This window comes from Anolis carolinensis, chromosome 4 (genome assembly GCF_035594765.1).
Source record: "Anolis carolinensis isolate JA03-04 chromosome 4, rAnoCar3.1.pri, whole genome shotgun sequence".
NCBI lineage: Eukaryota > Metazoa > Chordata > Lepidosauria > Squamata > Dactyloidae > Anolis > Anolis carolinensis.
The window spans coordinates 54,363,375-54,387,219 of NC_085844.1; the positions used below are offsets into that span (position 1 = coordinate 54,363,375).

The window sequence follows — 23,845 nt, forward strand, 5'->3', positions numbered from 1 at the left end:
ACACCACTACGCCTGGTAAGTGAGCGAGGGAGGGAGGGTGGGTGAGAGAGTGAGGCTGGGCGGCAGCAGAGGAACCTAGAAGAGGCAGCCTGGCTCCTTTTTCTGTCAGCGCTCCAGCCGGCCACGCCGGGAAACGTGAAGGACTCGGAAGAGGGGGTGGGACTTCCAAGTCCTCCACGTTTCCCAGCATGGCCGGCTGGAACGCCGACAGAAAAGGGAGCCAGGCCGCCTCTTCTAGGCTCCCCTACTGCTGCTCACCCTTGCTCACTCGCTTACTGAGCAGAGCAGTGTCTTCTTCCCTGGCTGCAGGAGCAGAGGCAGCCAGAGCAACATGGCAGGCACCAAGCAAGGGGCCCGCCAGCGCCAGTAAGAAAGGCTTCACTCTCCCTGGGGCTTGCAAGGGGGAGAAGGGCTATTTAACTATTAAAATAATGTTTAGATATTAAAATAAAAATAGTGCCCCTACTTTGCGGATTTCCGCTTATCATGGGTAGTCCTGGAACATAACCTCCGCGAGAAGTGAGGGAACACTGTATACCCGAGCTGTAACTTTGAGGTTTCAGTGGGAGTGTAACCCCATCCAACAAAGGCTGAATCCCTTCTCCATGATCTGTCTTTTGACTATTTGAGAAACAACACTGTCCTCTCTGGATTAAACTTTCATTTGTACACCTTAGGTACACAGCTTAAGCCAAAATCCTGTTGGCTCTTTGTGCAAGCAAGTACATTTTTGCAGAAGTTGCTAAAGTATGAGCCCAAATGCACCATGTGATTTCACAAGCACACGCGCAGCCCTCTCTCTTGCTTTGTTTGACTTTGTGATTGTGCCACTTGTTACGGGTCTGCAAGTAGCAATTTTAATAATAAACAGTCATTGCACAGTGGAGAAGTCCAAAGCTTAGCTTCCCATTGTACCGTTTCTTCCTTTGACAGTAGCAGCAAGCAGGATTACTACTACAATGTGAGGAAGTTGTTATCTCCCCACCTCCAAATAACAACATATTCACTGAGGTGCCAATATGTATCACTTTCCCTACAAGATGCTTCCTTCCTAGGAGGCAAGGCTTTCTTGGTTTGAGTGGCCACTTCTTTCTCGGAGTTAACAGCTAGATATGGGTGATTTTGCACAGAACTGTGGCATGGAGAGAAAGTGGTTACTGTCCAAACCTTCAAATCCCTTCTTGCATATGTTTACAAAGGGGGAAAATAGAGACTTTAAATAAATTCATGCATCTGCTATGGCTCTTAATTGGTTGCTCTGTAATAAGCACCTTTCTGCCATATACTTTCTGTCTGTTTGTGGAACATACGTGCATTGAATCTCCTTGAGCCACCCTCCTTCACACATGTTTCAATACAGAAAAAGGTGGAATTTATGAATAAAACTCTGGAGCCTAAATTCAACAATTAGTTCCAATTCAGTTTACTGACTCAGTCTGTGTTGGTATATTCCATTCCCACTAAATTAGCAAATCTACTCTGGTTGGATATTAACAATTGGATATCAGCCCAGTGTTTATTTTCTCTCCCCCTCCCCAGTTTTGATATATTGTACTCCCTAACGGTTTCTAAACTTTAGTATATATGATTGTCCTGTTCGTTTTTATGTTGTTGTTGCTGCTGTTTAACATTGTTGGAAGGTATGTGCACTTCCCAGTGGTTTCAAAAAAGCTGTTTTAAAGTTTAAATATCTTATGACTTAGTAGTGAAAGGAGGCTTTGAAATAACATTATGTACTTTATCAATGCATGTAGAAAGCACAGTTCTGTTTTTAAAACAAGGTTGTTGCCATGTTTTTCATGGAAAAGTTCAAGATTAGAGAATAATGTTAACAAGAAATAAGAATTAAAAGGAGTTCAAAAAAAGAGGACAAGTAGATTTCAAGGGGAAAGCATTCTTGTAAATATTCATTTTCTCAGAAATCTTTTTAGCACTCTCAGGTGAGTATTCAAAGCGTCAACATTTCAGAGTAATAACAAAATGGCTTATATTTATCAGTTTTCTTTTTGAAGATGAAGTCAATTCACTGTAATAATACCACCTCACCCATTTAAGAAGCATAAAGGTAGATGGGGAAAGTAATTTTATGTATGTCTAGCAATATACTGTCAGAGCAAAGCTAGAGAAATTATTAAGCTTCTCGGGTTAAAAAAAAAAGCCCTCTTCTAAGGAAAGAAAAAAAATCCTTTTACTGATAGAATTCCAGCAATTCCTCTCCTTAAGGGGGAGGCTGTGCCTTAGACCCTGGCTTCGATCCAACCATTTGAAAGTACACATTCTTAGTACGAACTACTGTTTAGTTTGGTTTTGTCTTGTCTTGTTTTGACCAAATAAAAAGCCATAACATTAGAAATGTGTTAACAAATCTAAATCTCTCTAGTTCCAAACAGTTTATATTTATAAAAAAGTTGGTGTTGGGTTTCTCTTTCATTAAGTACTTTTTGTTCTCTAGTTTCCATAGTGATTTTTGAGACAGTGCTGTTGCCCTTACTCATAAGCCTCCCCTTGCACAAAGCCTTGGCAATTTGAATCCTTTGGCCAAGAATGTGCCCTCCCCATACTTAGCTCTCATGACCTTTTTTAAAAAAATGCCAAACTCCGATTTTTTTAAACTGCTGAACAGTGTTTGTGTTTGTAAAAGTTAGTCAACATTTTTTGAAGAAATGGAGGAAGGTGATGATTCTTTGCTCTTTGGGGTACAACTGTTTAGTGAAGATTATAAGCTGCCCTAAATGAAAACACACCAATAAATAATTGCATGCAGTATGATTAGCTGTTGCAAATCTAACACTCCAAAGTTCCAGTGATGTTAACAAGAATGAGCAGTGTGATCAGCTCATTGCATAGCAAAGCACAATTTATTGAACACCTGCTGTCCTCTTGAATTGTTGGCTCTGTCTGTAGCTTCTGTTGGTGTCATTTTGTGCTTTTTTATTTTAGAAAGTACAACAGTATACATTAATAATTCAAGCTACAGACATGGAAGGAAATCCAACATATGGTCTTTCAAACACAGCAACTGCTGTCATCATGGTGACAGATGTCAATGACAATCCTCCAGAGTTCACGGCTGTGATTGTAAGTCTATGGTAAAAAGGGGGGATGAGGGATTCGAATAGCCCTTACTTAAAGATTTTTTTTTGCTGATGCAACCAAATGGATTGAATATGACTGTGCCTTATTGGATCATCCAGTAGATTTCAGTGGTTTAACTAAGGCCATGTCTGCCTCTTAGAGTTCTCTGTCTTGAATTTCAGCATTGGGATGAAGAGCCTTTGCTTGTGATAATAGTTCATGTTACTGCATGCTAGAAGCATATTACAGCTGTCGTGAGGTATAGGTTGAGCATATCTTATCCAAAACTCCAAAATGAAAATACTTTACAATCAAATTTGTCCACATGGGTAGCTAAAATAGTGACATCCTTGCTTTTTGAAGGTTCAGTGTACACAGATTTTGTGTTATGCATAAAATTATATTTAAAATATTGTATATAATTACCTTCAAGCAATATGTATATGAACAGAAATGAATTTTGTATTTAGATTGGGAGCCCATCTCCAAGATATCTCATTATATAAGTATGTGCAAAAATATAGCTATTACCAAAAAATTCTCCAAATCCCAAAATTCACTAGTCATCCCAAGCATTTCACATAAAGAATGCACAACCTATTCTGGCCACATTTTAAAATGTTACCCAGAACACACCTGTGAGTCCCACTGATCTAAATAGAACTAGAATAAGCATCGTAAGATTGTATTTTTATTCAAACACATTCAACAATTATTTGTGTCCGAATTAATCAAGAAAAACATGTTGTACCCTCTGTGTAATGGTGGATAATGGTGGAATGCTATGTCCAGTGGCTTGTAGGTAATATAGTGTGCCTTGTGATTTCAGTTCTATGGCGAAGTCCCTGAAAATCGAGTGGATGTTATAGTTGCTAACCTAACAGTGACTGATAAGGATCAGCCCCATACTCCTGCCTGGAATGCATTGTACCGAATGACTAGTGGGGACCCCACCGGCCGGTTTACCATTCTTACTGATCCAAACAGCAACGATGGGTTGGTAACTGTTGTGAAGGTAAGTGATAATACAATTTGCCAAATTAAGAAGAAGCAGATTAAATGGTAGCGAACTGAATATTAAAAAGCTCCTGCTGTTAAATCCAAAAGACAGATTAGGGGCAGATATTAGAATATATGTATATCCTACCTCTTTTGAAAGAGTGGCATTCATCTTTTAGAAGCTTCCCTACATGCTCTCGTAATGCCATTCTAGATTATACAATTTTTAAGAATCTGGATAGACTGTTCAAAGGAGCATATTATCCATTTCTGTTCTCAGGAGATCAAAACTTTTTAAGCTGCTCCAGTCTTCACTCCCAGCATGAAAATTTCTTTGGGTGGTGGTTACTGTCACCGTTTCCCAAAGAAGTGGAACTACAAAGCAGATGAAATTATTTCTTCTTCTTTCATACAAAATAGAAACAGGCAGGCTTTGGAGTTTCACAGAGTTGTTGTTCAATAAAATGTTCATCCTGAATTAAATGTTGCTCATCCTAAATCCATGTTTTCAGTTCATTTCAATGAGATGTTTTAGGAGTGTCTCTTGCATAAAAGAAGTCAGAGCAATCTATTTCACAGTGCATCTGCACAGTAGCATTAATATAATATGACATAGCAGTTAGCCATGACTACATGCTATGGAATCATGAGAGATGTAGTCTTACAAGGTCTTTAGCCTATTGTGCCAAAGAATCCTGATGCCTCACCAAACTAGAATCCCCAGCTTCCATAGCATTGAGCCATGGCAGTTTAAGTGGTGTCAAACTGCATAATTTCTGCAGTGCAGATGCATCCTCAAACATGTATACTAAAAGCCCACACATTTATTGTATCTCTTTTTTCCAATTTTTATTACATTTCTATTCATTCTGTTATAAGAGAAATAAAAGTATTTACAATTCAAACCCTTAGTTCTTTTCCTTCCCCTGTTGTACTCCCCATCACCAGAATCAAGATCAAAGAACATGAGATACAATAAATGTGTAAATGTAAAAGCCCACACGTTTATTGTATCTCATGTTCTTTGATCTTGATTTTTGATCTTGATTAGCAGCTGGCTAAGATAGTGTTCCTCAATCTGGTGTCCTTCAGATGTTTTGGACTGTAAATCATGGCCATTGGATATGTTGTTTGAAGATAATGTAAGAAAATCTGGAAGGAACCAAAATTGATCACAGATTAAAAATTAGATTAGAACGTGTCATTTATAGGTGCTTAATGTGGACAAAATCCTGATTTGGGTAAAAAGTATGGAGCTTGTGGATTTGTAGAGCTTTCTGGCTTTGTGGTTCCATCACTTGGCAGGATTTTGTGACAGCATTAGAGCTGTTTCATGAAAACCAAGTCTTCCCCTTTGACATGTAAGGGAGATGGCAGGAACAAAATAGAAAACATTTATTATGAAAGCTGAACCTAAAGCCTTGCATGCTACCACTCCACAATAATCATATCCTATCTTGCAAGCATTTCCTCCTATCAATAGATTGACTTTGAAAGAGATAAGTACCCGTGCCTACTGATATGTTACAATTAGTTCCAACAATTTAACTATAACTGGGGAAAAATTAGCTTTACGTAAAAGGTCTGACACATGTTAGATTACCTCTCAATGAAGGTTTACGTTATCTAAATCAATGGGAAATCAAGCCATTTATTTCACTAGAAAAATGTGAGCTTTGACATAGAAGAGAAAAACTGTCATTCTACATGTTTCCAGATGCCAAACTGCAATTTCCAAAGGTGCCAATTGCATAGGATAAGAAGCACATGATGGTGTGCTCTGTGTTCATGCAGCAAATGATCCACTCACTGTTACAAACTAGAATGCGCTGAATTGGAAAACAAAACAGAGATGCTGAAATTAAACCAAATCTCTATAAAGAGGAGTCAATTAAGGCCTCGAGAGTATAATCTACTTGAAGCAGCTCAGTTTATTTCAAATTAAATTCTTTATTTTAAAACTGTCAGAATAGAGGCAAAAAAAGGTAAAAGTAGGTAAATAAATTGAATGTGGTAGAAACTCCCCAGAGAAGCACTAAGGCCTTATTAGTTCTAATCCAGTTTAATGACTCCTGAAGGAACTGCATTGTATTTGGTAGGCAATCCTTCACCAGTCTCCATGAAAAAGGTGTCTGATTTTAGCAACATAAGCAGTGCTGAGGGAAAAATATTTTCAGCTATTCTTCCACCAAGGAACCACTATCTGGCTTTGATCTAAAAGAAATGTTATAGAAAGCATTCTTAACTACATCATAAACCTCTAAACAAAACAAATAAGGGAAGCCGGGGTTTCTTTGAAATTCTGTTGTGATTTTCTTCATAATCCGATAAAAATAAGAAATGGTCCAGACACTGGTGTCCTACACTGCCAGGCAGGAGCCCCAAGGCTTAATTGGGCATACAATAAGATATCTAGTGAAAAACAAGTATATAGTGACAATAGATCTTGTCCAAACCTCCATATATATACTATATAGACTAATATCCCCTGTCTTCCTTCACAAACCTATGCTAGTTATTGGTTTCATACTTATCAACATGGTTAGTGATTAGGGTGCTAATCCAGCACCTAGAGACCAGAAGTTGAAAATGATTTGAAGATACAAAACAACAAACATAGCAGTCAGAAAATGAGTGCAAGCTTTTTTTCAGCTTATAATCAATCCCTGCCTGGTTGCCTGAAACCAAGCCAGTAAATATTTGAAAGCCTGCAGTAGCACGTCTATGCCCATGGCACTATCTGTAATTCCTGTAGACAAGCAGGGATCAGCGTGAACCGAAGCATCCTGTAAGGGCCAAAGAATCCTTCTAAACCCTATTTGCCACACCATTAGTTTACATAGATTGTAAAGGCACCTATTCAAAGGAAACTCTGGGTCCTCCTGCCTCTCCCCATGATTTCCCCTCTGCCTTTTAAATTTTTTTAATTACTTTAGAAGGTTTTGGAAAGAAGTTAAAAGCTGTTGCCAAGGTGGCATCTCTAATGGAAACAGAAATAATGGGTTTTTTAAAAAACAAAAACAAAAAACTCAGCAGATTAATTTTTAAAAAATTAATAGAAATAAAGGACCACAAAAAGAAGCCCTCCTGAAACCCAAAAGAGAGAAGGAGCAAACTGAATATAATTTGTAATGAAGAAAAAGACTAAAACAAACATTTTAGATGCATAAAGCTACCAGAATTTCACAACTATATACTATCCACTACAACTAAACTACTATGGTGTTTAAGAGAAAACCTACAAATTCTCATTCTGTAGCTGACTATTGTTATCCTTTATTAGTCCTTTTAAGAGATAATGTTCTACTTTAAACTTTATTTCTGACAACACTATTCTAATCCATTGATCCTAGGGCTGATAAACGCCCCTATCATTGTTGTGAAGAAAATCGATCTAGAAAAAGTTGCATATCTTGATGCCACCAATAAAAGTATACTAACCTCACACCCCAAGGCAACAAATTCTGCCCTAAGATCTTCAGTATTTATGAGTGTGTGTGTGTTTTACAAGGAAGTAAGTGATGAATGGAGTGCCGCAGGGTTCCGTCCTGGGCCCGGTTCTGTTCAACATCTTTATTAATGACTTAGATGAAGGGTTAGAAGGCATGATCATTAAGTTTGCAGACGACACTAAATTGGGAGAAATAGCTAATACTCCAGAAGACAGAAGCAAAATTCAAAACAATCTTAACAGATTGGAGAGATGGGGCTGAAACTAACAAAATGAAGTTCAACAGGGACAAATTCAAGATACTCCACTTAGGCAGAAAAGTGAAATGCAAAGATATAGAATGGGGGATTTCTGGCTTGACAGCAATACATGTAAAAACGATATTGGGGTCCTTGTGGACAACAAGTTAAACATGAGCCAACAATGTGATGCTGCGGCTAAGAAAGCTGTTGGGATTTTGGCCTGCATAAATAGAAGTATAGTGTCTAGATCAGGGAAGTCATGCTATCCCTCTATTCTGCCTTGGTCAGACCACACCTGGAATACTGTGTCCAGTTCTGGGCACCACAATTGAAGGGAGATGTTGACAAGCTGGAAGCCGTCTAGAGGAGGGCGACTAAAATGATCAAGGTTCTGGAGAACAAGCCCTATGAGGAGCGGCTTAAAGAGCTGGGCATGTTTAGCCTGCAGAAGAGAAGGCTGAGAGGAAACATAACGAGGGCCATGTATAAATATGTGAGAGGAAGTCCTAGGGAGGAAGGAGCAAGCTTGTTTTCTTCTGCCCTGGAGACTAGGACGCGGACCAATGGCTTTAAACTACAGGAAAGGAGACTCCATCTGAACATTAGGAAGAACTTCCTAACTGTGAGAGCTATTCGGCAGTGGAACGCTTTGCCCCGGAGTGTGGTGGAGGCTCCTTCTTTGGAGGCTTTTAAGTAGAGGCTGGGTGGCCATCTGTCAGGTGTGCTTTGAATGCGACTTACTTGCTTCTTGGCAGCGGGTTGGACTGGATGGCCCGTGAGTCTCTTTTAATTCTATGATTCTATGTGTGTGCCCATTTTTCATCTTTCTCTGTGTGTATGGTTACAAATAATTTATTTTTCTTGGGCATGTTTGCTTTCTTGGGAAATAATATCTAGGTGTGTTTAACTATCAATGTAGCCCTTATGAAGGGGTAAGCCCTTCTGTGAGGTTGTTCACAATACTTTAGGGATTCCAGATATTCCCCCTGGTTTAAGAAGGATGAGAAAACCTTAAATGACCTTATCTAGTCCTTTAGATTAATTTACATGATCTTTGAAATATTTGAATGTGGTTGTATACCAATGGTTGTCAGAGGCTGGAGTTTGGTATACCTTTCACAGTGCACTCAAATTCTGCTACATTTTATATGGACTGTGTAAGCCAAGCACTTTATTATTTTATATATTTTTAAGTTACTGCTTTTACTGCTGAAGGAGTTATTGTTCTTTTGTCCTAAAAAATAGTGCTCAAGGCTATTTTTGTGTTTAGTTTTATAAGAGCCCACACAGAAATTCAGTTGACTCTCTCTAAAAGAAGATTATCTAAAATGCTAAATTATGTATTCTAAAATGAGACAAAAGCCGAATACTTATAATACAATTACAGTGTTTCAAATATAAAATGCAGAACATCATACACTGCAAAATAATACATATTTGACTGGCAAATTAAGCTGGTAGTTCTCAAAGAGCTATTTGGCTGACCGCATCTCTTTGTACGAACCTGCTCACAAGCTTGGTTGGTGGAAACGAGAGTATGGGCCTGTTCAGTGGCCTCCCCTCAACTCTGGAACTCCCTGCCCAGAAAAGTCAGAATAACTTGCAAGGAGAAAAAGTGGGTTATAAATAAATAATATGATTACCCTATATTTACTTGAGTATAACACATCATTGTTTTTAATGTGCACCTCAGTTTTTAAAATGAATACATTTGCTCTCAAATGTAATGTGCAGCTTCCCCTTGCCTGTTGGACATTCTGCTTCTCACCTTGGAACAGCTGACAGGCAAAGGGAAACCAAAGGGTTGTTTTTTTTGTTTTTTTGAAGGCCTCTTGAATAAGTGGGAGAGGAAAGCCATGCCCCTCTGTCAGAGTGATGGAGGGTTGCATGTGGTTTGGCATGTGCAATTTTAATGTGCCATCATATCTAATGCACACTTCACTTTTGACTATGTAATTTAGCCAAAAAAGGTAAACATTAGACTTAATATGGCAATTCTTTCTAGGAAGGGATAGGAATCTTGATTACTTCTCTTGTCCATTACTTGAGTACTTATCTCATCCATTAGCCAACAGCTTCTTATTACATATGAGAGGTCAGGTCACAGAAATCATAGCAGGGTTTTGGTGTCAAGTCAGACATGAGTACCGTTATTACATGGGCACCCTATTGCAGAACACAGAGGATATGAGGTTCAGGAGAGCCTGCCAATTTTACTTCCATCTGTACAGCAATTTCTCCGGGAATATCTGTAGCTCTCCAAGGCCCTTGAGGTGATTCCTTTCTTGCCCAAGAAAAATGCCTGACCAGAGTGATACAGGGATCTCTGAGTGAAGAGGAGATATTTTTTCTTTGGTCTACCTGGGAAGATTAAAGGGCACTCAGTGGTTTTCTTCAGCTCTCTTCTTTGATTCATATTTGGTATGTGAAGTTAAAGGATACTGTCTCCCTACTTTGTGGGATCTCATTTAAGGAACTTGCAGTAAATACTGGCAGGTACTGACTCAGTTCATAGGTTATTGAATATGCTTCACTGGTATGTAGCTAGGAACACCATGCAGTGGCTTCAACCAATTTGGAGTCCCAGTTTCTCCCAGCAGGTCATCAAAGAGGGTGAACTCTAGTGACAGATAGTCACTCAAAGTGAATCAATATCTGAATCCAGTGTTCTGTCCTGAGGTCCCTTCTACACTTCCCTATATCTCAGAAACTGATCCCAGATTATCTGCTTTGAACTGTATTATATGAGTCTCCACTATCAGAAAATCTGGGATCAGATCCAGGGATATAGGGTAGTGTAGGAGAGGCCTGAGGTCAAACTTCCGAGAGGAACTGGGATTTTTGAGGCCATGCAGCAACCCCAATCTCCGGGAAATCCCAATTTACTCCGAATTAATCCAGATTAACCTGAAGAGTCATCTGGACACGTCAGGTTAATCTGCAACCCATCACAGGTTTTGGGCCTGTGTGGAAGGGCCTGAGACTCAGCTCTAATAGCTGTTACTGCTTCATGTCTAGTAGTGTGGCTGTTTGCCTTGGTAATGTTTTTTCAGTCTCTTCCTATATTCTGCAAGACAGCCATCTAAAAGTTTCTAGAATGTTTTATTATCTTAAAGCATGTGGTGAGCCAATATTACATTTCTCTGTAACTTTTAATTTTGAGCGACTTATTCGCACATTTGAGTACATGAGTGAGCATTACAAATGGAAAAGCCCTGTCTGCTTTGCTTTTCCTGGAGGCTTGAACATTTGCTTTTATCACTTTAGAGACTTCAGTGTTCCAGACCCAACTTTGTGCAATGGATTTCTTGTTCATCTTTAAGTTTAGAGACAAACTCAAGAGCAGTTGGAATTCGATCAACTGCTCAAGCCTGCTCACTGTATATTTCAAAAGCAAGCAGGGCCTACTTGTTAGGATGTTTGCCTGAATTTGAAACCGGGAACACATTCTGAGGTAAACCTCAAAAGGGTTTTATAGGTTAGGGAAAGTTGTACAGGTTACAGAGAAAGACTTACAATTTTAGTGTCTCCATCTATTTTTAATTGTTATATTCTGTGACTGTTATTCTGTTTCCATTTGAAAGCCACTGCCTTATCCATTGTCTTCCTCAGTGATGTGTCAATAGTAGAGAGACCTTGTCTTGGGAATGTCTTCATAGAGTTCCTAGAAAAAGTATAATTCTGTAGTACAATGTTTCTTAAATTTTGGTCCTCCAGGTGTTTTGTACTTTAGTTCCCACAATTCCTAATAGCTGGTAAGCTGGCTGGGATTTCTGGAAACTTAAATCCAAAACATCTTGAGGACCAAAGGTTGAGAACTACTGCTATAGTGCTTCTGGGGAGGAGATTGGTTCCTATCCTCAGAATCACATTATTTTGGGAGCTCTCTAGTGAGAATTCCAGATTCACTTCTGTAAACTCCAAGTTTCAGTATTCCATAGGACGGAAAGTTAAAGTGTAATAACAGCACTATAATTCTGTAGTGTCGTTAGGAATGGTCCTCGATAAGGTCATGCATATTTTAGGGGAAGTAACATGCCCCAAAAGGGCCAACTGCACAACCCTTGTAATATTTAGTCAGAACCTCCTGCACAGTGCACAAACCTCCTTTAAGACACCAAGAAACAATGGATTTCCATTTATATGAAAAGTGAAGCAAGTTATAAGAAAATCTATTATCACTTTCTTGCACATTAATTTGTTTAGTACAGTACATCTTATGCTCTTTCTCGCCCAAATATGAAGAAACTTGTGAACTGAACTGAACTGAAGCTATTTCCCACCTGCACTGTTCACGTTTCAAAGGTATAACTGTTTCCAGTGGTCAGAAGATCATGTACCTGCTTGCCATGTCAGTATTAAAGCTAAGGAGCTTCACAGAGAAATAAAAACCCAAATGCTGACCTTAATTCTATATTTACATGATTAAGTACACAATTCAAAGTGAAGCACTCAATAGTCCTGGTTCTGTATGCACAAATATGTCAGTTTTGTCTTCTTGAATTCTTTTCCTTCATAGAAATGAATATACAGTATATGAGAATTAGGATAAATTTTTAGGAAAAATTAATCAGGATAATATTCTCATCCTTCCCAAATTCTAATATGTTTGCAATACAGGAAGAGTACTGTGCTTAAAATGTTTGGAGGAGGGGAATCTGTAGACCATGACTAATGCAGCTAACATATTTCTCATTTTCTTTCTGCTAGCCTATTGATTTTGAGACCAATAGGATGTTTGTACTGACAGTAGCTGCAGAAAACCAAGTGCCTTTGGCAAAAGGAATTCAGCATCCTCCTCAATCAACAGCAACTGTATCAATTACAGTTATTGATGTGAACGAGAGTCCAATTTTTGTCCCAGTCACAAAGCTTGTGCGTCAAGAGGAAGGTCTGCTTCCTGGTAATGTCTTAACGTCTTTCACTGCTCAGGATCCTGATCGCTACATGCAGCAAACCACCCTGAGGTAGACTATTATTATTCGTAGTAGTAATAATAGTATTTTTGCTTCTCTATAACTGTGAGAATCTTTTGCCTTTAGCTGCACCCAGAGTTTGCAAAAGTTACTTTTTTGGATTACCAGTCTAAGAATCTACCAGCCAACAGGGTCAGTACAGTTAGTGGCAGGGTCTTAGAGTGGCAGTCAAAGGGAAGTGCAAAAAGTGAAATTCCTTCTTCTGTATATGTCCCAGCTTCTCTGTCACCCCAACCCCTGAATCACAGTTGATACAGGAATGGGATTGCTCAAAGTGCTTCATTTTCAATGCAAGGACCCCTGTGTTGTTTTGCGCCTGGATGGCACAGCTAACTCAAAAAGGATTAACTTTAAATAGCTGAAGCATCCTCCTAATTAGTCTGCCTTCTGTCTAAAGTCTGCTTGAATATCTCATACCTAGCCGGGTTGAAAATTCTAGGACAGATATGTGAATGTCCTCATTATCTCCAGCCATCCCTAACAGCTGTTTAGTCTGTGCAGCTGAACATTTCCAGCCTTCATAGAAAGCAGTTCAAGGGTTTTTAAAGGGTGCACTGCCGTCTGCTCTCCCTTATAACAGTAAGCTATCTGTTGTGTGGCTTACCTGTTTTTAACAAGGCAAAAAAGTAAGAGAAAGCAAGCATCCCTGTTTCCTCTGATCCTAAGCAGGATACTGCCATGGCACTAGTTAATCAGATCAGACACTTAAAGGATATTTTGATAAAGCAGAAAATAAAGTATGAGAGAAATATTTGTGTACATGCTGCCATGCATTGAAGGAGGAACCTGAACACATTGACAATTTCAAGGAAGTGTGATTTAAGCATACTGAACATTTTCTACCCCCTCTTTTCTGTTGGAGCATTTTTTAAATATCCCTCCTTTATTCTCTATCCAGATTTTAGCTCCACCTGACCTTGCAAAAAACATTAATTTCTGTTAACTCTTTCAACCATTAGACTGCCTTTCAGTTGAATTCAGGCTGAAAGGGTTTCTGTGGTTCAAGGAAGTGCAAGCAGTCCCCATATTACAAACAACGACTCATAGTTAAAAATGAGAGTGAGACAACAAGAAATGAGAGAAAACTATTATTAGGAAGAGAAATTCAGTTCTGTAGGAGTTATTATGGGAAAAAGTTGTCTCGACTAAAGCGATATCACCAATCTTTGCACAACAAGCCACTTTTTCCAAAAATTAATAACTGTACGGACAGAAAGTGAAATAAAATCTTCTGAACAGGAGCACAGACAGCAAAACAAACACCACAGTGTTAACCCTTCTCTAAACTGTTCAAAGTGTATAGATAGGTAGGTAAGTTGATAGCTAGTATTACACTTTAAAATATACCTATTCCAACATACATACAAATTCAACTTAAGAACAAACCTACAGAACCCAATTTGGGGACTACCTGTATTGAGCTAGTAGTACTTCCAGCATTTCCCATGCTGGTCTGGAACAATCATCGCCTTTAAACACTGCTCCAAAGTACTATTTTAAGGTAATATATGTATATATCCACATAGAAAACAAAAATTCAGAACTGCAGAAAATTATGCATTTTAATAATTTGTGATACTTACTTTACTTGAAAATACTGATGTAAAATAGTTATATAATGGTTGCCCGGCAAGACTTTTAAGTATTCTACAACATTCACAAAATACATCTTCCTAAGAATACAAAATAGATTCAGTTCAGAAGCTTCTTGCAGATAACCTTGTAACTATATGCATTGTGGGGTTAGTGTATATGTCCTGGTTCTCTGTTATTTTGCTTTGCTTTTATAAAGCACACTGGGAGTTTAACCCATTGTTCTACATTAAAAATTTGCAGGTATTCAAAGCTCTCAGATCCTGCAAATTGGCTGAAGATTGACCCCATTAATGGTCAGATAACAACAATTGGTGTTTTGGACAGAGAGTCGCCACATGTCAAACATAACATGTATAATGCTACTTTCCTTGCCTCTGACAATGGTATGTATCTAATGTCAAGGTTTTGTCATGTGGCTCTTGGAGTGTTTTTTTACCAAATAATCACATTCTACCATGATCTTGAGATCTATAATGTGATATAGATTATCAACAAATGTAGAAAAAATAGGGTTTTAAGCAGATAATTACTATATTGTGTGTATACTTTTTTAAAAGTGCCCACTATATAATTAGTAAAAAATATAATAGTAATGTTATTTAAATTGTGGGTAAAAACAGGAACAAAAAGTTGCTCTTGATATTTATTGTAATTTTGATTTTAAAAAAGAAAGAAAACGGCATATGTGTTCTCACAGAGCTTTCAGTGGCAATTCCCACCACCAGCAACATTTAATTTCCACCCAGAGTTGGCTTTGTTTTGTTTTTTAAATCCACAATACATTTCAACAATAACAACAAAAGTCTTGAGGGAACTATATGGTTGTATATTTGTGGTTCCGTACTGTGTTACTTGACCATTCTTTCTTGCCATTTACATTTACATTGCATTGCCGCATTTAAAAGCTTGCCAGAATGAAGATGATACATGATTTCATTCCTCCTTCATCCAACATTCTTCTCTTTCCACCTTGGAAAAAATGGAGACTATTACATGAATTTTGGAAAATTGCATTTCTTACCCACCCACCTACTGAAAGAGAATGAATGATGTTAAAAGGAAATACAGTAGAGTCTCACTTATCCAACACTCGCTTATCCAACATTCTGGATTATCCAATGCATTTTTGTAGTCAATGTTTTCAATACATCATGATATTTTGGTGCTAAATTCGTAAATACAGTAATTACTACGTAGCATTGCTGTGTATTGAACTACTTTTTCTGTCAAATTTGTTGTATAACATGATGTTTTGGTGCTTAATTTGTAAAATCATAACCTAATTTGATGTTTAATAGGCTTTTCCTTAATCTCTCCTTATTATCCAACATATTCACTTATCCAACATTCTGCCGGCCCGTTTACGTTGGATAAGCGAGACTCTACTGTACACATAAACACAGGAATGATGCAGCAAATAAAAACCTTTATTTGCTATAAACACCAAGCCATAAATCAAACCCCTTACACCTCCAACAATATCTCCAAATAAAAATCAGAATCTTAAATTGTTGTTTGTAATAAACAACAGGAGGGAAAAGAACAATATTTTAATCTGTGTGAGAAGTATTTTTGAAAAAACTTGACAGTTTGGCAGTCATAGGACTCAGTATCTGTTTTTCTAGGAGACCATCACTCTAGTTTTTTTCAGTCCCTTTTTTCTGTCCACCTTTTCTTACAGTGATCTACTTGGGTTTTCCTATTTTTAAAAATGTGTTCTCTGAAGGACAAATGAGAAAGAGAAAAAGAAAATCCTGAGAGAAATTTTAAAAAGGCTTTTCACATTCACAACACATTCAAACTACCTAGACATTTTTCTTTGTTATATGAAATCCAAAAACTGGGAGAAGGTTGCTATTCACAATGATGTTGCTCCCTTTGGTTGAGAAGCTTATCTCTCAACAAACAGCTATACATACTGAAGGGTAGGAATCCTCCTTCACCAGCAGTCTTGGTCATAGTAGTTATTATTCCTGGCCGTGAGGATTACCCATAGCAGGCTATCTTCTTATTTAGGTGAGTGGTGGAGGCTCTGCCACCTCCTGCTTGATGCCTGGAACAACAGCAATAGTAGCAACACGTAGAAAATGGTATTCAGCAGTCATCTCTTCCCAATTCAATTGATTTATTTGTAAAATCATTAATAATTATAATTAGTAATACAGTAAGAAAACCCTCTTGCATCCAGAATCACATATTAAAATACTTGGTTTTGAAGTACTCAACCACACAACCAGCATATTATTGGATTTGAATGTTGGATTCTTGTTCTCAAGACCAGGTTCAAATATCTGCTTGGACCTGGAAAGCCAACTGGGTAACCTTGGGCAAGTCGCATATTCTTATCCCCGGAAAATCCTGTGATAGTTTCACCTTAAGATCACCATCAGTTTGAAATGACTTGAAGGCACACAACAATAATAAATACACAATTGCATGTTCATTTTTTAAATTGTGTCTTCAGTTACTGAACTCATACTTGGCAGTATCTTTGCTACCACTGTGCAGCTCTCATGCTCTGTTTCCTTTTTTAAAATTGTAAAGTAAAATGAACCTATTAAATATAAAAGGTGATGAATACATTGCTTCCAGTTTCTATCAGTTTTACAATCTCAGTCCTGCATTTCCAGCAACTGCCATCTCAACTTCTTTCCTGCCATTTTAAGTGATGGTTTGTTTTTCTCTTTGCTTTCATTAGTTTTGCATTGTTACTCTGGGAGCCCGTCCCTTGCTTTCTCATTAGTAGAGAAATCAAATATCCATTACACCCTTACACTCACCTTCAGGAGTCCCACTCTAGGGAGCTCTAACCCAGTTAATTTTACCTTGGGGGACTCTAGTGGTGCAAGAAACACCTTTCTGATAACCAAAGGAAGCCCAGGGACTGAAACAGAAAAGTTCTTCAAGTGTTCTTGCCTAGAGCTATTAACTACCCTGAAACATCATCAGATTGAGTAACCAAACTTTCAGAAACACATTCTTAAGCATAATGTATTAGGAACAGGATTTCAAGATCGTACTCTTGATTCTTGTAAAACATACTAGTTTAGAATGAAACAAAAAATGTTTGGATTTTGTTTTTGAAAAAAAGGTTAAGATTGTTTTAATATTTGTAACTCTATTCCTAAATATTTATCCATGAGCATATTTTGGCCACTTGTTCCATTTCTGTGTTTATTAGTCTTGAATAGGGTAGCACTGAATAAATGATTAGAGTACAAAACTAAAGAATTTGTGGTTTCCAAAGCACTCAGATTTTTACCTTTGGTTCTTTACTGCTGTAGTAGCAGTTGTTTCAGCGCCAATTTTAAGAGGTCTGTTGCCAAGTGAACTTCTTTAAATGTAAGTGATTCTAAAAATCATATTATAAACCTGATACTATCATAGCATTAGATTTGCCGTGCTATTAAGTCACTTTGTTCAGTTGACATGGAATGCTTGTGTTACTCCCTATATTCATGGCTTTACAAAGAAAATTCGGACTGAGAGTTCCTGCTCTTGGTCATACACAAGCAACAGTATTCAATATTTAGCTTATATTGCCTTCACTTGTAATTTGCGTATTTATTTTATTTATTCATCAAAGGCTGCAATCTTTTTTTTTTTTTTACACAATAAAAATATATTACTATTGCCCTTTAAGGAATTCCCCCAATGAGTGGGACCGGTACCCTTCAGATATATCTACTGGACATCAATGATAATGCTCCCCGAGTGGATCCTCAAGAAGCTACAACTTGTGAAACCATACTGCCCAATGCAACGAATATCACAGCAATAGATGAAGACATTGATCCAAATGCCGGACCATTTGCCTTTGAGCTGCCAAATAATCCACCCAGTGTTAAGAAAAACTGGACCATTATTCGTATTAGTGGTAATATGCTTTTCTTCTTAGATGAACAACTATTTCCATCTTTTGTGTAGTTATTTTATTCAATATCTACTGGACTATGTACAGTAACTACAGTTTTACAGCATATGGAAATAAAGATTAACTTAAATACAGTTTGGAAGAGTAGTGCCTCCTGATTCAGTTTAGTTCCCACTCCACAAATTTCATAAGTCAAACAATATTAAAGTGATTTCTGATATCAGGGAGCTTGTATCAAAGGACTGGGATAAACATTTCTCTGGATTCTTTACATTGTTGTAATTTAATGAAAGTTGAATATCAATCCCCCAGTAAATACAAGCATGTCCACTAGAAACATGATGTATGTGCTCTGAACAAAAGCTTTTTAGATTCTTTCATAGCTGCATAAGCAAAGCATATTTGCATACTTTGTTTTCTCATTCAGGTGACCGTGCCCAGTTGGTTTTAAGGATCAAATTCCTTGAAGCGGGAATTTATGATGTTCCAATAATAATAACAGATTCTGGAAATCCTCCCATGTCCAGCACTTCTATTCTGAAGGTGAAGGTTTGCCAATGTGATTTAAATGGAGACTGTACAGATGCAGACAGGATCGTAGGAGCAGGACTGGGCACAGGTGCCATCATTGCAATTCTCCTCTGCATCATCATATTACTCAGTAAGTTTTTAAGCAGTTTTTACAATGGCATATTGATGTCTCCTAAAACACTCCTAAAGGTATATATTTCAACAGATATACTCCGCCAAAGACAGGCTCTTGTTTGTAAATGGGTGAACCACCAGTGACAGACTGTTTGGGTATAACAGATCATGCTATGGTCCTATGTAAACACATGGCCCATTTTTAAATGCATTCTCTGGTGCAGATATTCCCTTTTCTTTACCTGCTTTTTTGTGGCATGCACAATCTTTGATAGTGGGGAGGATGTCATTCATTTTGCATCACAATTATGCTCAAAGTCTTAATGGAGAAGACATAAAATAAGATTCAACCAATAAACCAGTACACTTAAGATTTAGATCAAAACAGCCTTATAGGATGAACACCAGCTTGAAAAATTTGGTGAAACGGGAAGACTAACTGAGTGAGAATGATGCAACCTCCAGTGTTGTTAGACAGCATCTCCCATCATGCTTCACTGGATGTGCTTGGTAGGGTTGTATGGTTTGGCAGTCCAATAATACTTGTGGTGTAAATACTACTGTAAAGAGCATCATATAAAAGGTTGTTTGATTCCCACCATGGTTTAAACCAGTGCTTCTCAGCCTGTGGGTCCCCAGGTGTTTTGGCCTACAACTTCCAGAAATCCCAGTCAGTTTACCAGCTGTTAGGATTTCTGGGAGTTGAAGGCCAAAACATCTGGGGACCCCACAGGTTGAGAAGCACTGATTTAAAACCATAAAGAGACACAAATTACTGTCCTTTTGGGAAAATGAGCTCCCTCACTGCAACATTGCAAGATAAAAGGTCATGCCCTAGAACAGAGCCTATGGGCCAAAACTCCATAATTTACGTTGGGATTGCTTTCTTTTATTTCCTGTGTGTGTGTGTCCCCCTTTGCCTGCCCCTCGCTTGCACACGTGTCTTTCCCTCTCGCATGTGCCTCTGCCTTCCCTTCTCTCATGTGCATGTCTCTCTCTTTCCCTTCCCCTCCTTCCATTCTCTATATACCTAAGGGTTACATAAAATTTGTATGTGTTTAAAACAATAAGTAAATGTTGTAATGCTGGGACAATTAAGCTAAGAAAGATGAGATCATGGTACACTGATAGGTACCTTGCAATTTGTTGTATGTAACTTGGTTGTTGCCTTCTCGTTTTTATGGACACTGTAGCATGATTTTTCTGCTAAAGAAATATTGAGTAGTTTGTCAGTCTATTGTAAAGATTAACTTTATGGCCTCACTCTGCATGTGTCCTTTTCAGTGGACCATGTTCAGAATTTGCATCTGAGCATATTTAGACATTACAAATATATTTTCATATAGCCCTTTTCTTCACATCTCTCTGCTTGTGTCTCTGACACATGTATAAGAAACAATAATGACTAGATTAGACTTAATATTTAATGTGTTGATTTCATGCATCTTTTAAGACAGGCAGCAACACGAGTAGGAACTAATGTCCTGTGCTAACTTTGTTCCAATCCATCTTGTGCAGTTCTTGTGCTTATGTTTGTGGTTTGGATGAAACGTCGTGATAAGGAGCGTCAAGCCAAACAGTTGCTCATTGACCCTGAAGATGATGTAAGGGACAATATCTTGAAGTATGATGAAGAAGGTGGTGGAGAAGAAGATCAGGTAAGAAATGCATCCTTAATAGTGTGTAACACCGAGAGAGCAAACTAGAAAGCAATGTAATCTTCACTCCATTTCATTGTTTTACAGACCTAATTGTATTGAGCATCAAAGTGTACTAGTAATGGTACTATCGCTGCTTGAAAAGATGGTAGGTTTTTTTTTCTTTGTTAGAAAAAGGATAGGCCTATTGATTCCTTCCACTAGCTTTCCCACCCTTCTTGCAAAACACCATTTGATCTTTTTGGAGGCAGGCATAATCATTAAATAACAATTAGAGTTGGCTGCAGAACACTTGGGATTACTAAATGGAGATAATAAGTTCACTCCACCTCATATCCTTCACTTGTATAATCACAGGCAAAGGTACCCATTTTCAAAGATGGTAAAAAGTCATAAAAGCCACATGGGAAGATGGTCACTTGGAACAATAATAATGCATTTTGCCTTCAAATTGAGATTTCTGCTAGTAGTTAGCATAATACATGTGCTGAATGAAACATCAGAAAATGAGTCACAGCATTGGGAAGAAGCAAACATTTCCTTCCATTCACTTCTTTTGTATTGACCATGTGTAGCAAATTACATCCGTAGGCAACAATTTGCAAGAAATAATAGAGGACAGTAGACGATTAGGTACATTATGTTTGGCCTACATTAAAATCATATTTCATGTTCTGGTTTGAAAGCAGGCATTCAATTTAGTTTTGTAAGGTAAGTATACCAGAACTGGTACTAGAATATTTCCATGAGTAAGCATCAAGAGCATAGCATTGACATCTGTAGTCTCTCAAAGCCAATTAGCTGTCTTTAGTGTCTATAGATCAAGTTTCCCCTTGAGATTAAGAGGATAATAAGCAGAATCTATATCAGAATACATTAGTACAATTTACTAGAAATGTACCAGACAGAATATGATAATAAAGAAAACCCTGAATCTTAAGCAATGCAGGTGTGCAGAAAATTTTGAAACTACTAAAAAGTTCAGTGCTCCATCTTGAGTGGCAAAATAGTCAGGACCAGAGCCATTACTAGTACACTGTTGTGAATGAGTCTTCTGAGGCTGTGAGTGATAATGGTAGGATCAGGAGGGGAAGGAAGAATCCTCGCGAGGAGGGCTCATTGGAAGATTTACATAGGAAGAGAGTCAGGGAGATAGAGGAGGAATCCTCAGGTGAGGATTCATTTGGGGAGTTGGAATTCTGAGGTGGAAATGACAGTTGAGGACCCGGTGGTGGCGAAAAGGGTTGGCATTGACTGGGCACGGGCTCCAGAGGATCTTGGGGAGGAAACTGGGCCCATGGATGCTGAGGACGCAGGAGAGGCTTGGGTTTCTTCAGAAGCAGACCCTACATGGTCTGCCTGGAGGAATGAGGGTGATTCCACAGGTGTGGACAGGGCTGGGCGTAGGCAGAGTGATTTTGACTCTGATGAGGAACTTGGGACACCTGATCCTAAGGCGTTGGCTGTTTGGAGCTCAGATTCTGATGAGGAGCTTGGGACACCTGATCCTAAGGCGTTGGTTGTTTGGACACCCAAGGAAACCTAAATAAATTGGGGGTTTTTTGGCCATTGTTCCTTGCGTGTGGCAAGGTGTTGTTGGGCACCATTGGGTTTCCTGTATTTGACTCCGAAGACTGGCTTGGGTTTTTGCAACCGAACTGCTGCTCGCCTCCGTTGTCTTGGCTCTTTGTGTTATCCCGCAATGTGGACCTTGCTGTGACGACTTCACTCTTTGGACCTTGGACCGGAACTCGACTTGGCATATCTCTTTGCTCTTAAACTCGGCTTGGCATCATTCCCGTGTTCGTGGCTGACTTCTATTGCTGACCGCTGGCTTCCCTTTCGACTTCAACGCTGTTCTCCAATCCTCACTCCGGACCGGTTTGACGTCGCTTCAATGCTTTGTTCCCCTGACATCTGGCTTGGCTTTCAACTCCGCAGCGGCTCGTTGCCATTGCCTCAGCGTTTTCCAACATTGTTTGTCTGCGCCGCTTTTGGCGAAGAACTTTAGCCCGGTTTGGGCTTTCTCTTTAGTTTTGGGCTTTTTGCTGTACTTTTGGGTTTTGGGGAGGTTTTGTACCTTTGGGAATTCTTGCCCTTGTTTGTTTTGCTCTTTTGACTTTGCCTTGCAGTTTTGAGCTGTTTTCAAGCACTTTGGTTTTAATCCGGATTATATCCCCGGATAATCCGGATTATATTCTGGTTAGCGTTTTTTAGGTTTCTTGCTCTGAACTGTTTAATCACACTGAAGTTAAAGTGTTGTGAGCTCTCTGGACTTTGTGCTCAGCTTTTTTGTGTTATTTTTGAATAAACTATATTTATCTTACTGGCTGGCATCTGACCTTTGACATACACGTTTATACTACTCAACACCAGAGCAGCAGGTTGTACCATGTCCCATTTTCTTGCTAGCAGACATCAACAAAAGCAGTTTGATAGCAGAAGATATGTTAATTTGGAGAAAGGGAGCAAATGGGTGGTTGGAACATAATGCAGCAGTGGAAAGGATGAGGAATATGAGAGAGGTAGATAAAGAAGCTGGAAGACTGGTTTGGGCCTAGAAGGCAGCTGGAGAGCATTAGGAAGAGAGAGGCTTGCAGATATTATAATAAGAGTCTGAGCTTAATTATGCTGTGTGTAAAGAAAGGTGAAGAGAAGTCAGAAAAACTATTTGTAGGAGCACCTGAGTGTCTATTTCAGTAAATGTGTGTACATGTGTACCTATTTAAATATGCATATGGAGTATTGCTCTGTATGGATAGATAGATGTGAATGGCTGTACATAAGCCGAGGCTCTGCTTTTGAAGCACTTTTACAACTCAGAACTTCAAGACGCCTGCTTCTGCACATGAACCTTCCATTGTTTCCAGGAAAATCGGTCCAAGAAATCCTTTGGAATGTTACTCCCTTGGAAGTATGCATAGTGTTGAAGCTCTTGGAGGCCTTAACAGTCTTGCAGAAAAAACAGCTTGAGTTGTTCATAAAATCATAGAGTTGGAAGAGACAACATGGGCCAAGCAGTCTGACTCCCTGCCATTCAGGAAAAGCATTATCAAAGAACTCCCAACAGATGACCATCTAGCCTCTGCTTAAAAGTCTCCAGAGAAGTAGTGTTAAATTTCAGCCCCATAGACCTACCAATTCAATTTTACTCATTTTCCTAGGACTTTGCACTTAATATTTCTACAAAGGTATTAGTATCAAGTAAAAACAAAACAGTATTTGTAAATCATAGCAATATTGGACACTGTTCTGCAAACATAGGTAAAGTTGGTTCTCGCAGAAGCAGAGGCAGCAGGAGGACATTTTTGCTCCCTGGCTTCAGGTAA

The 23,845-nt window shown here is 38.6% G+C and overlaps 1 protein-coding gene across 1 annotated transcript in view; it reads left to right on the forward strand.

Moving 5' to 3' along the window:
* cdh2 (cadherin 2) overlaps positions 1-23,845 on the forward strand; it is a 165,091-nt gene that overhangs the window by 127,911 nt on the left and 13,335 nt on the right. Inside the window, exons 8-14 of the mRNA XM_008108615.3 lie at positions 2,941-3,078; positions 3,905-4,090; positions 12,478-12,734; positions 14,580-14,722; positions 17,983-18,216; positions 18,641-18,874; positions 20,377-20,516. Of these exons, the coding sequence (XP_008106822.1) occupies positions 2,941-3,078; positions 3,905-4,090; positions 12,478-12,734; positions 14,580-14,722; positions 17,983-18,216; positions 18,641-18,874; positions 20,377-20,516 (1,332 nt within the window). The remainder of the gene's footprint in view (positions 1-2,940; positions 3,079-3,904; positions 4,091-12,477; positions 12,735-14,579; positions 14,723-17,982; positions 18,217-18,640; positions 18,875-20,376; positions 20,517-23,845) is intronic.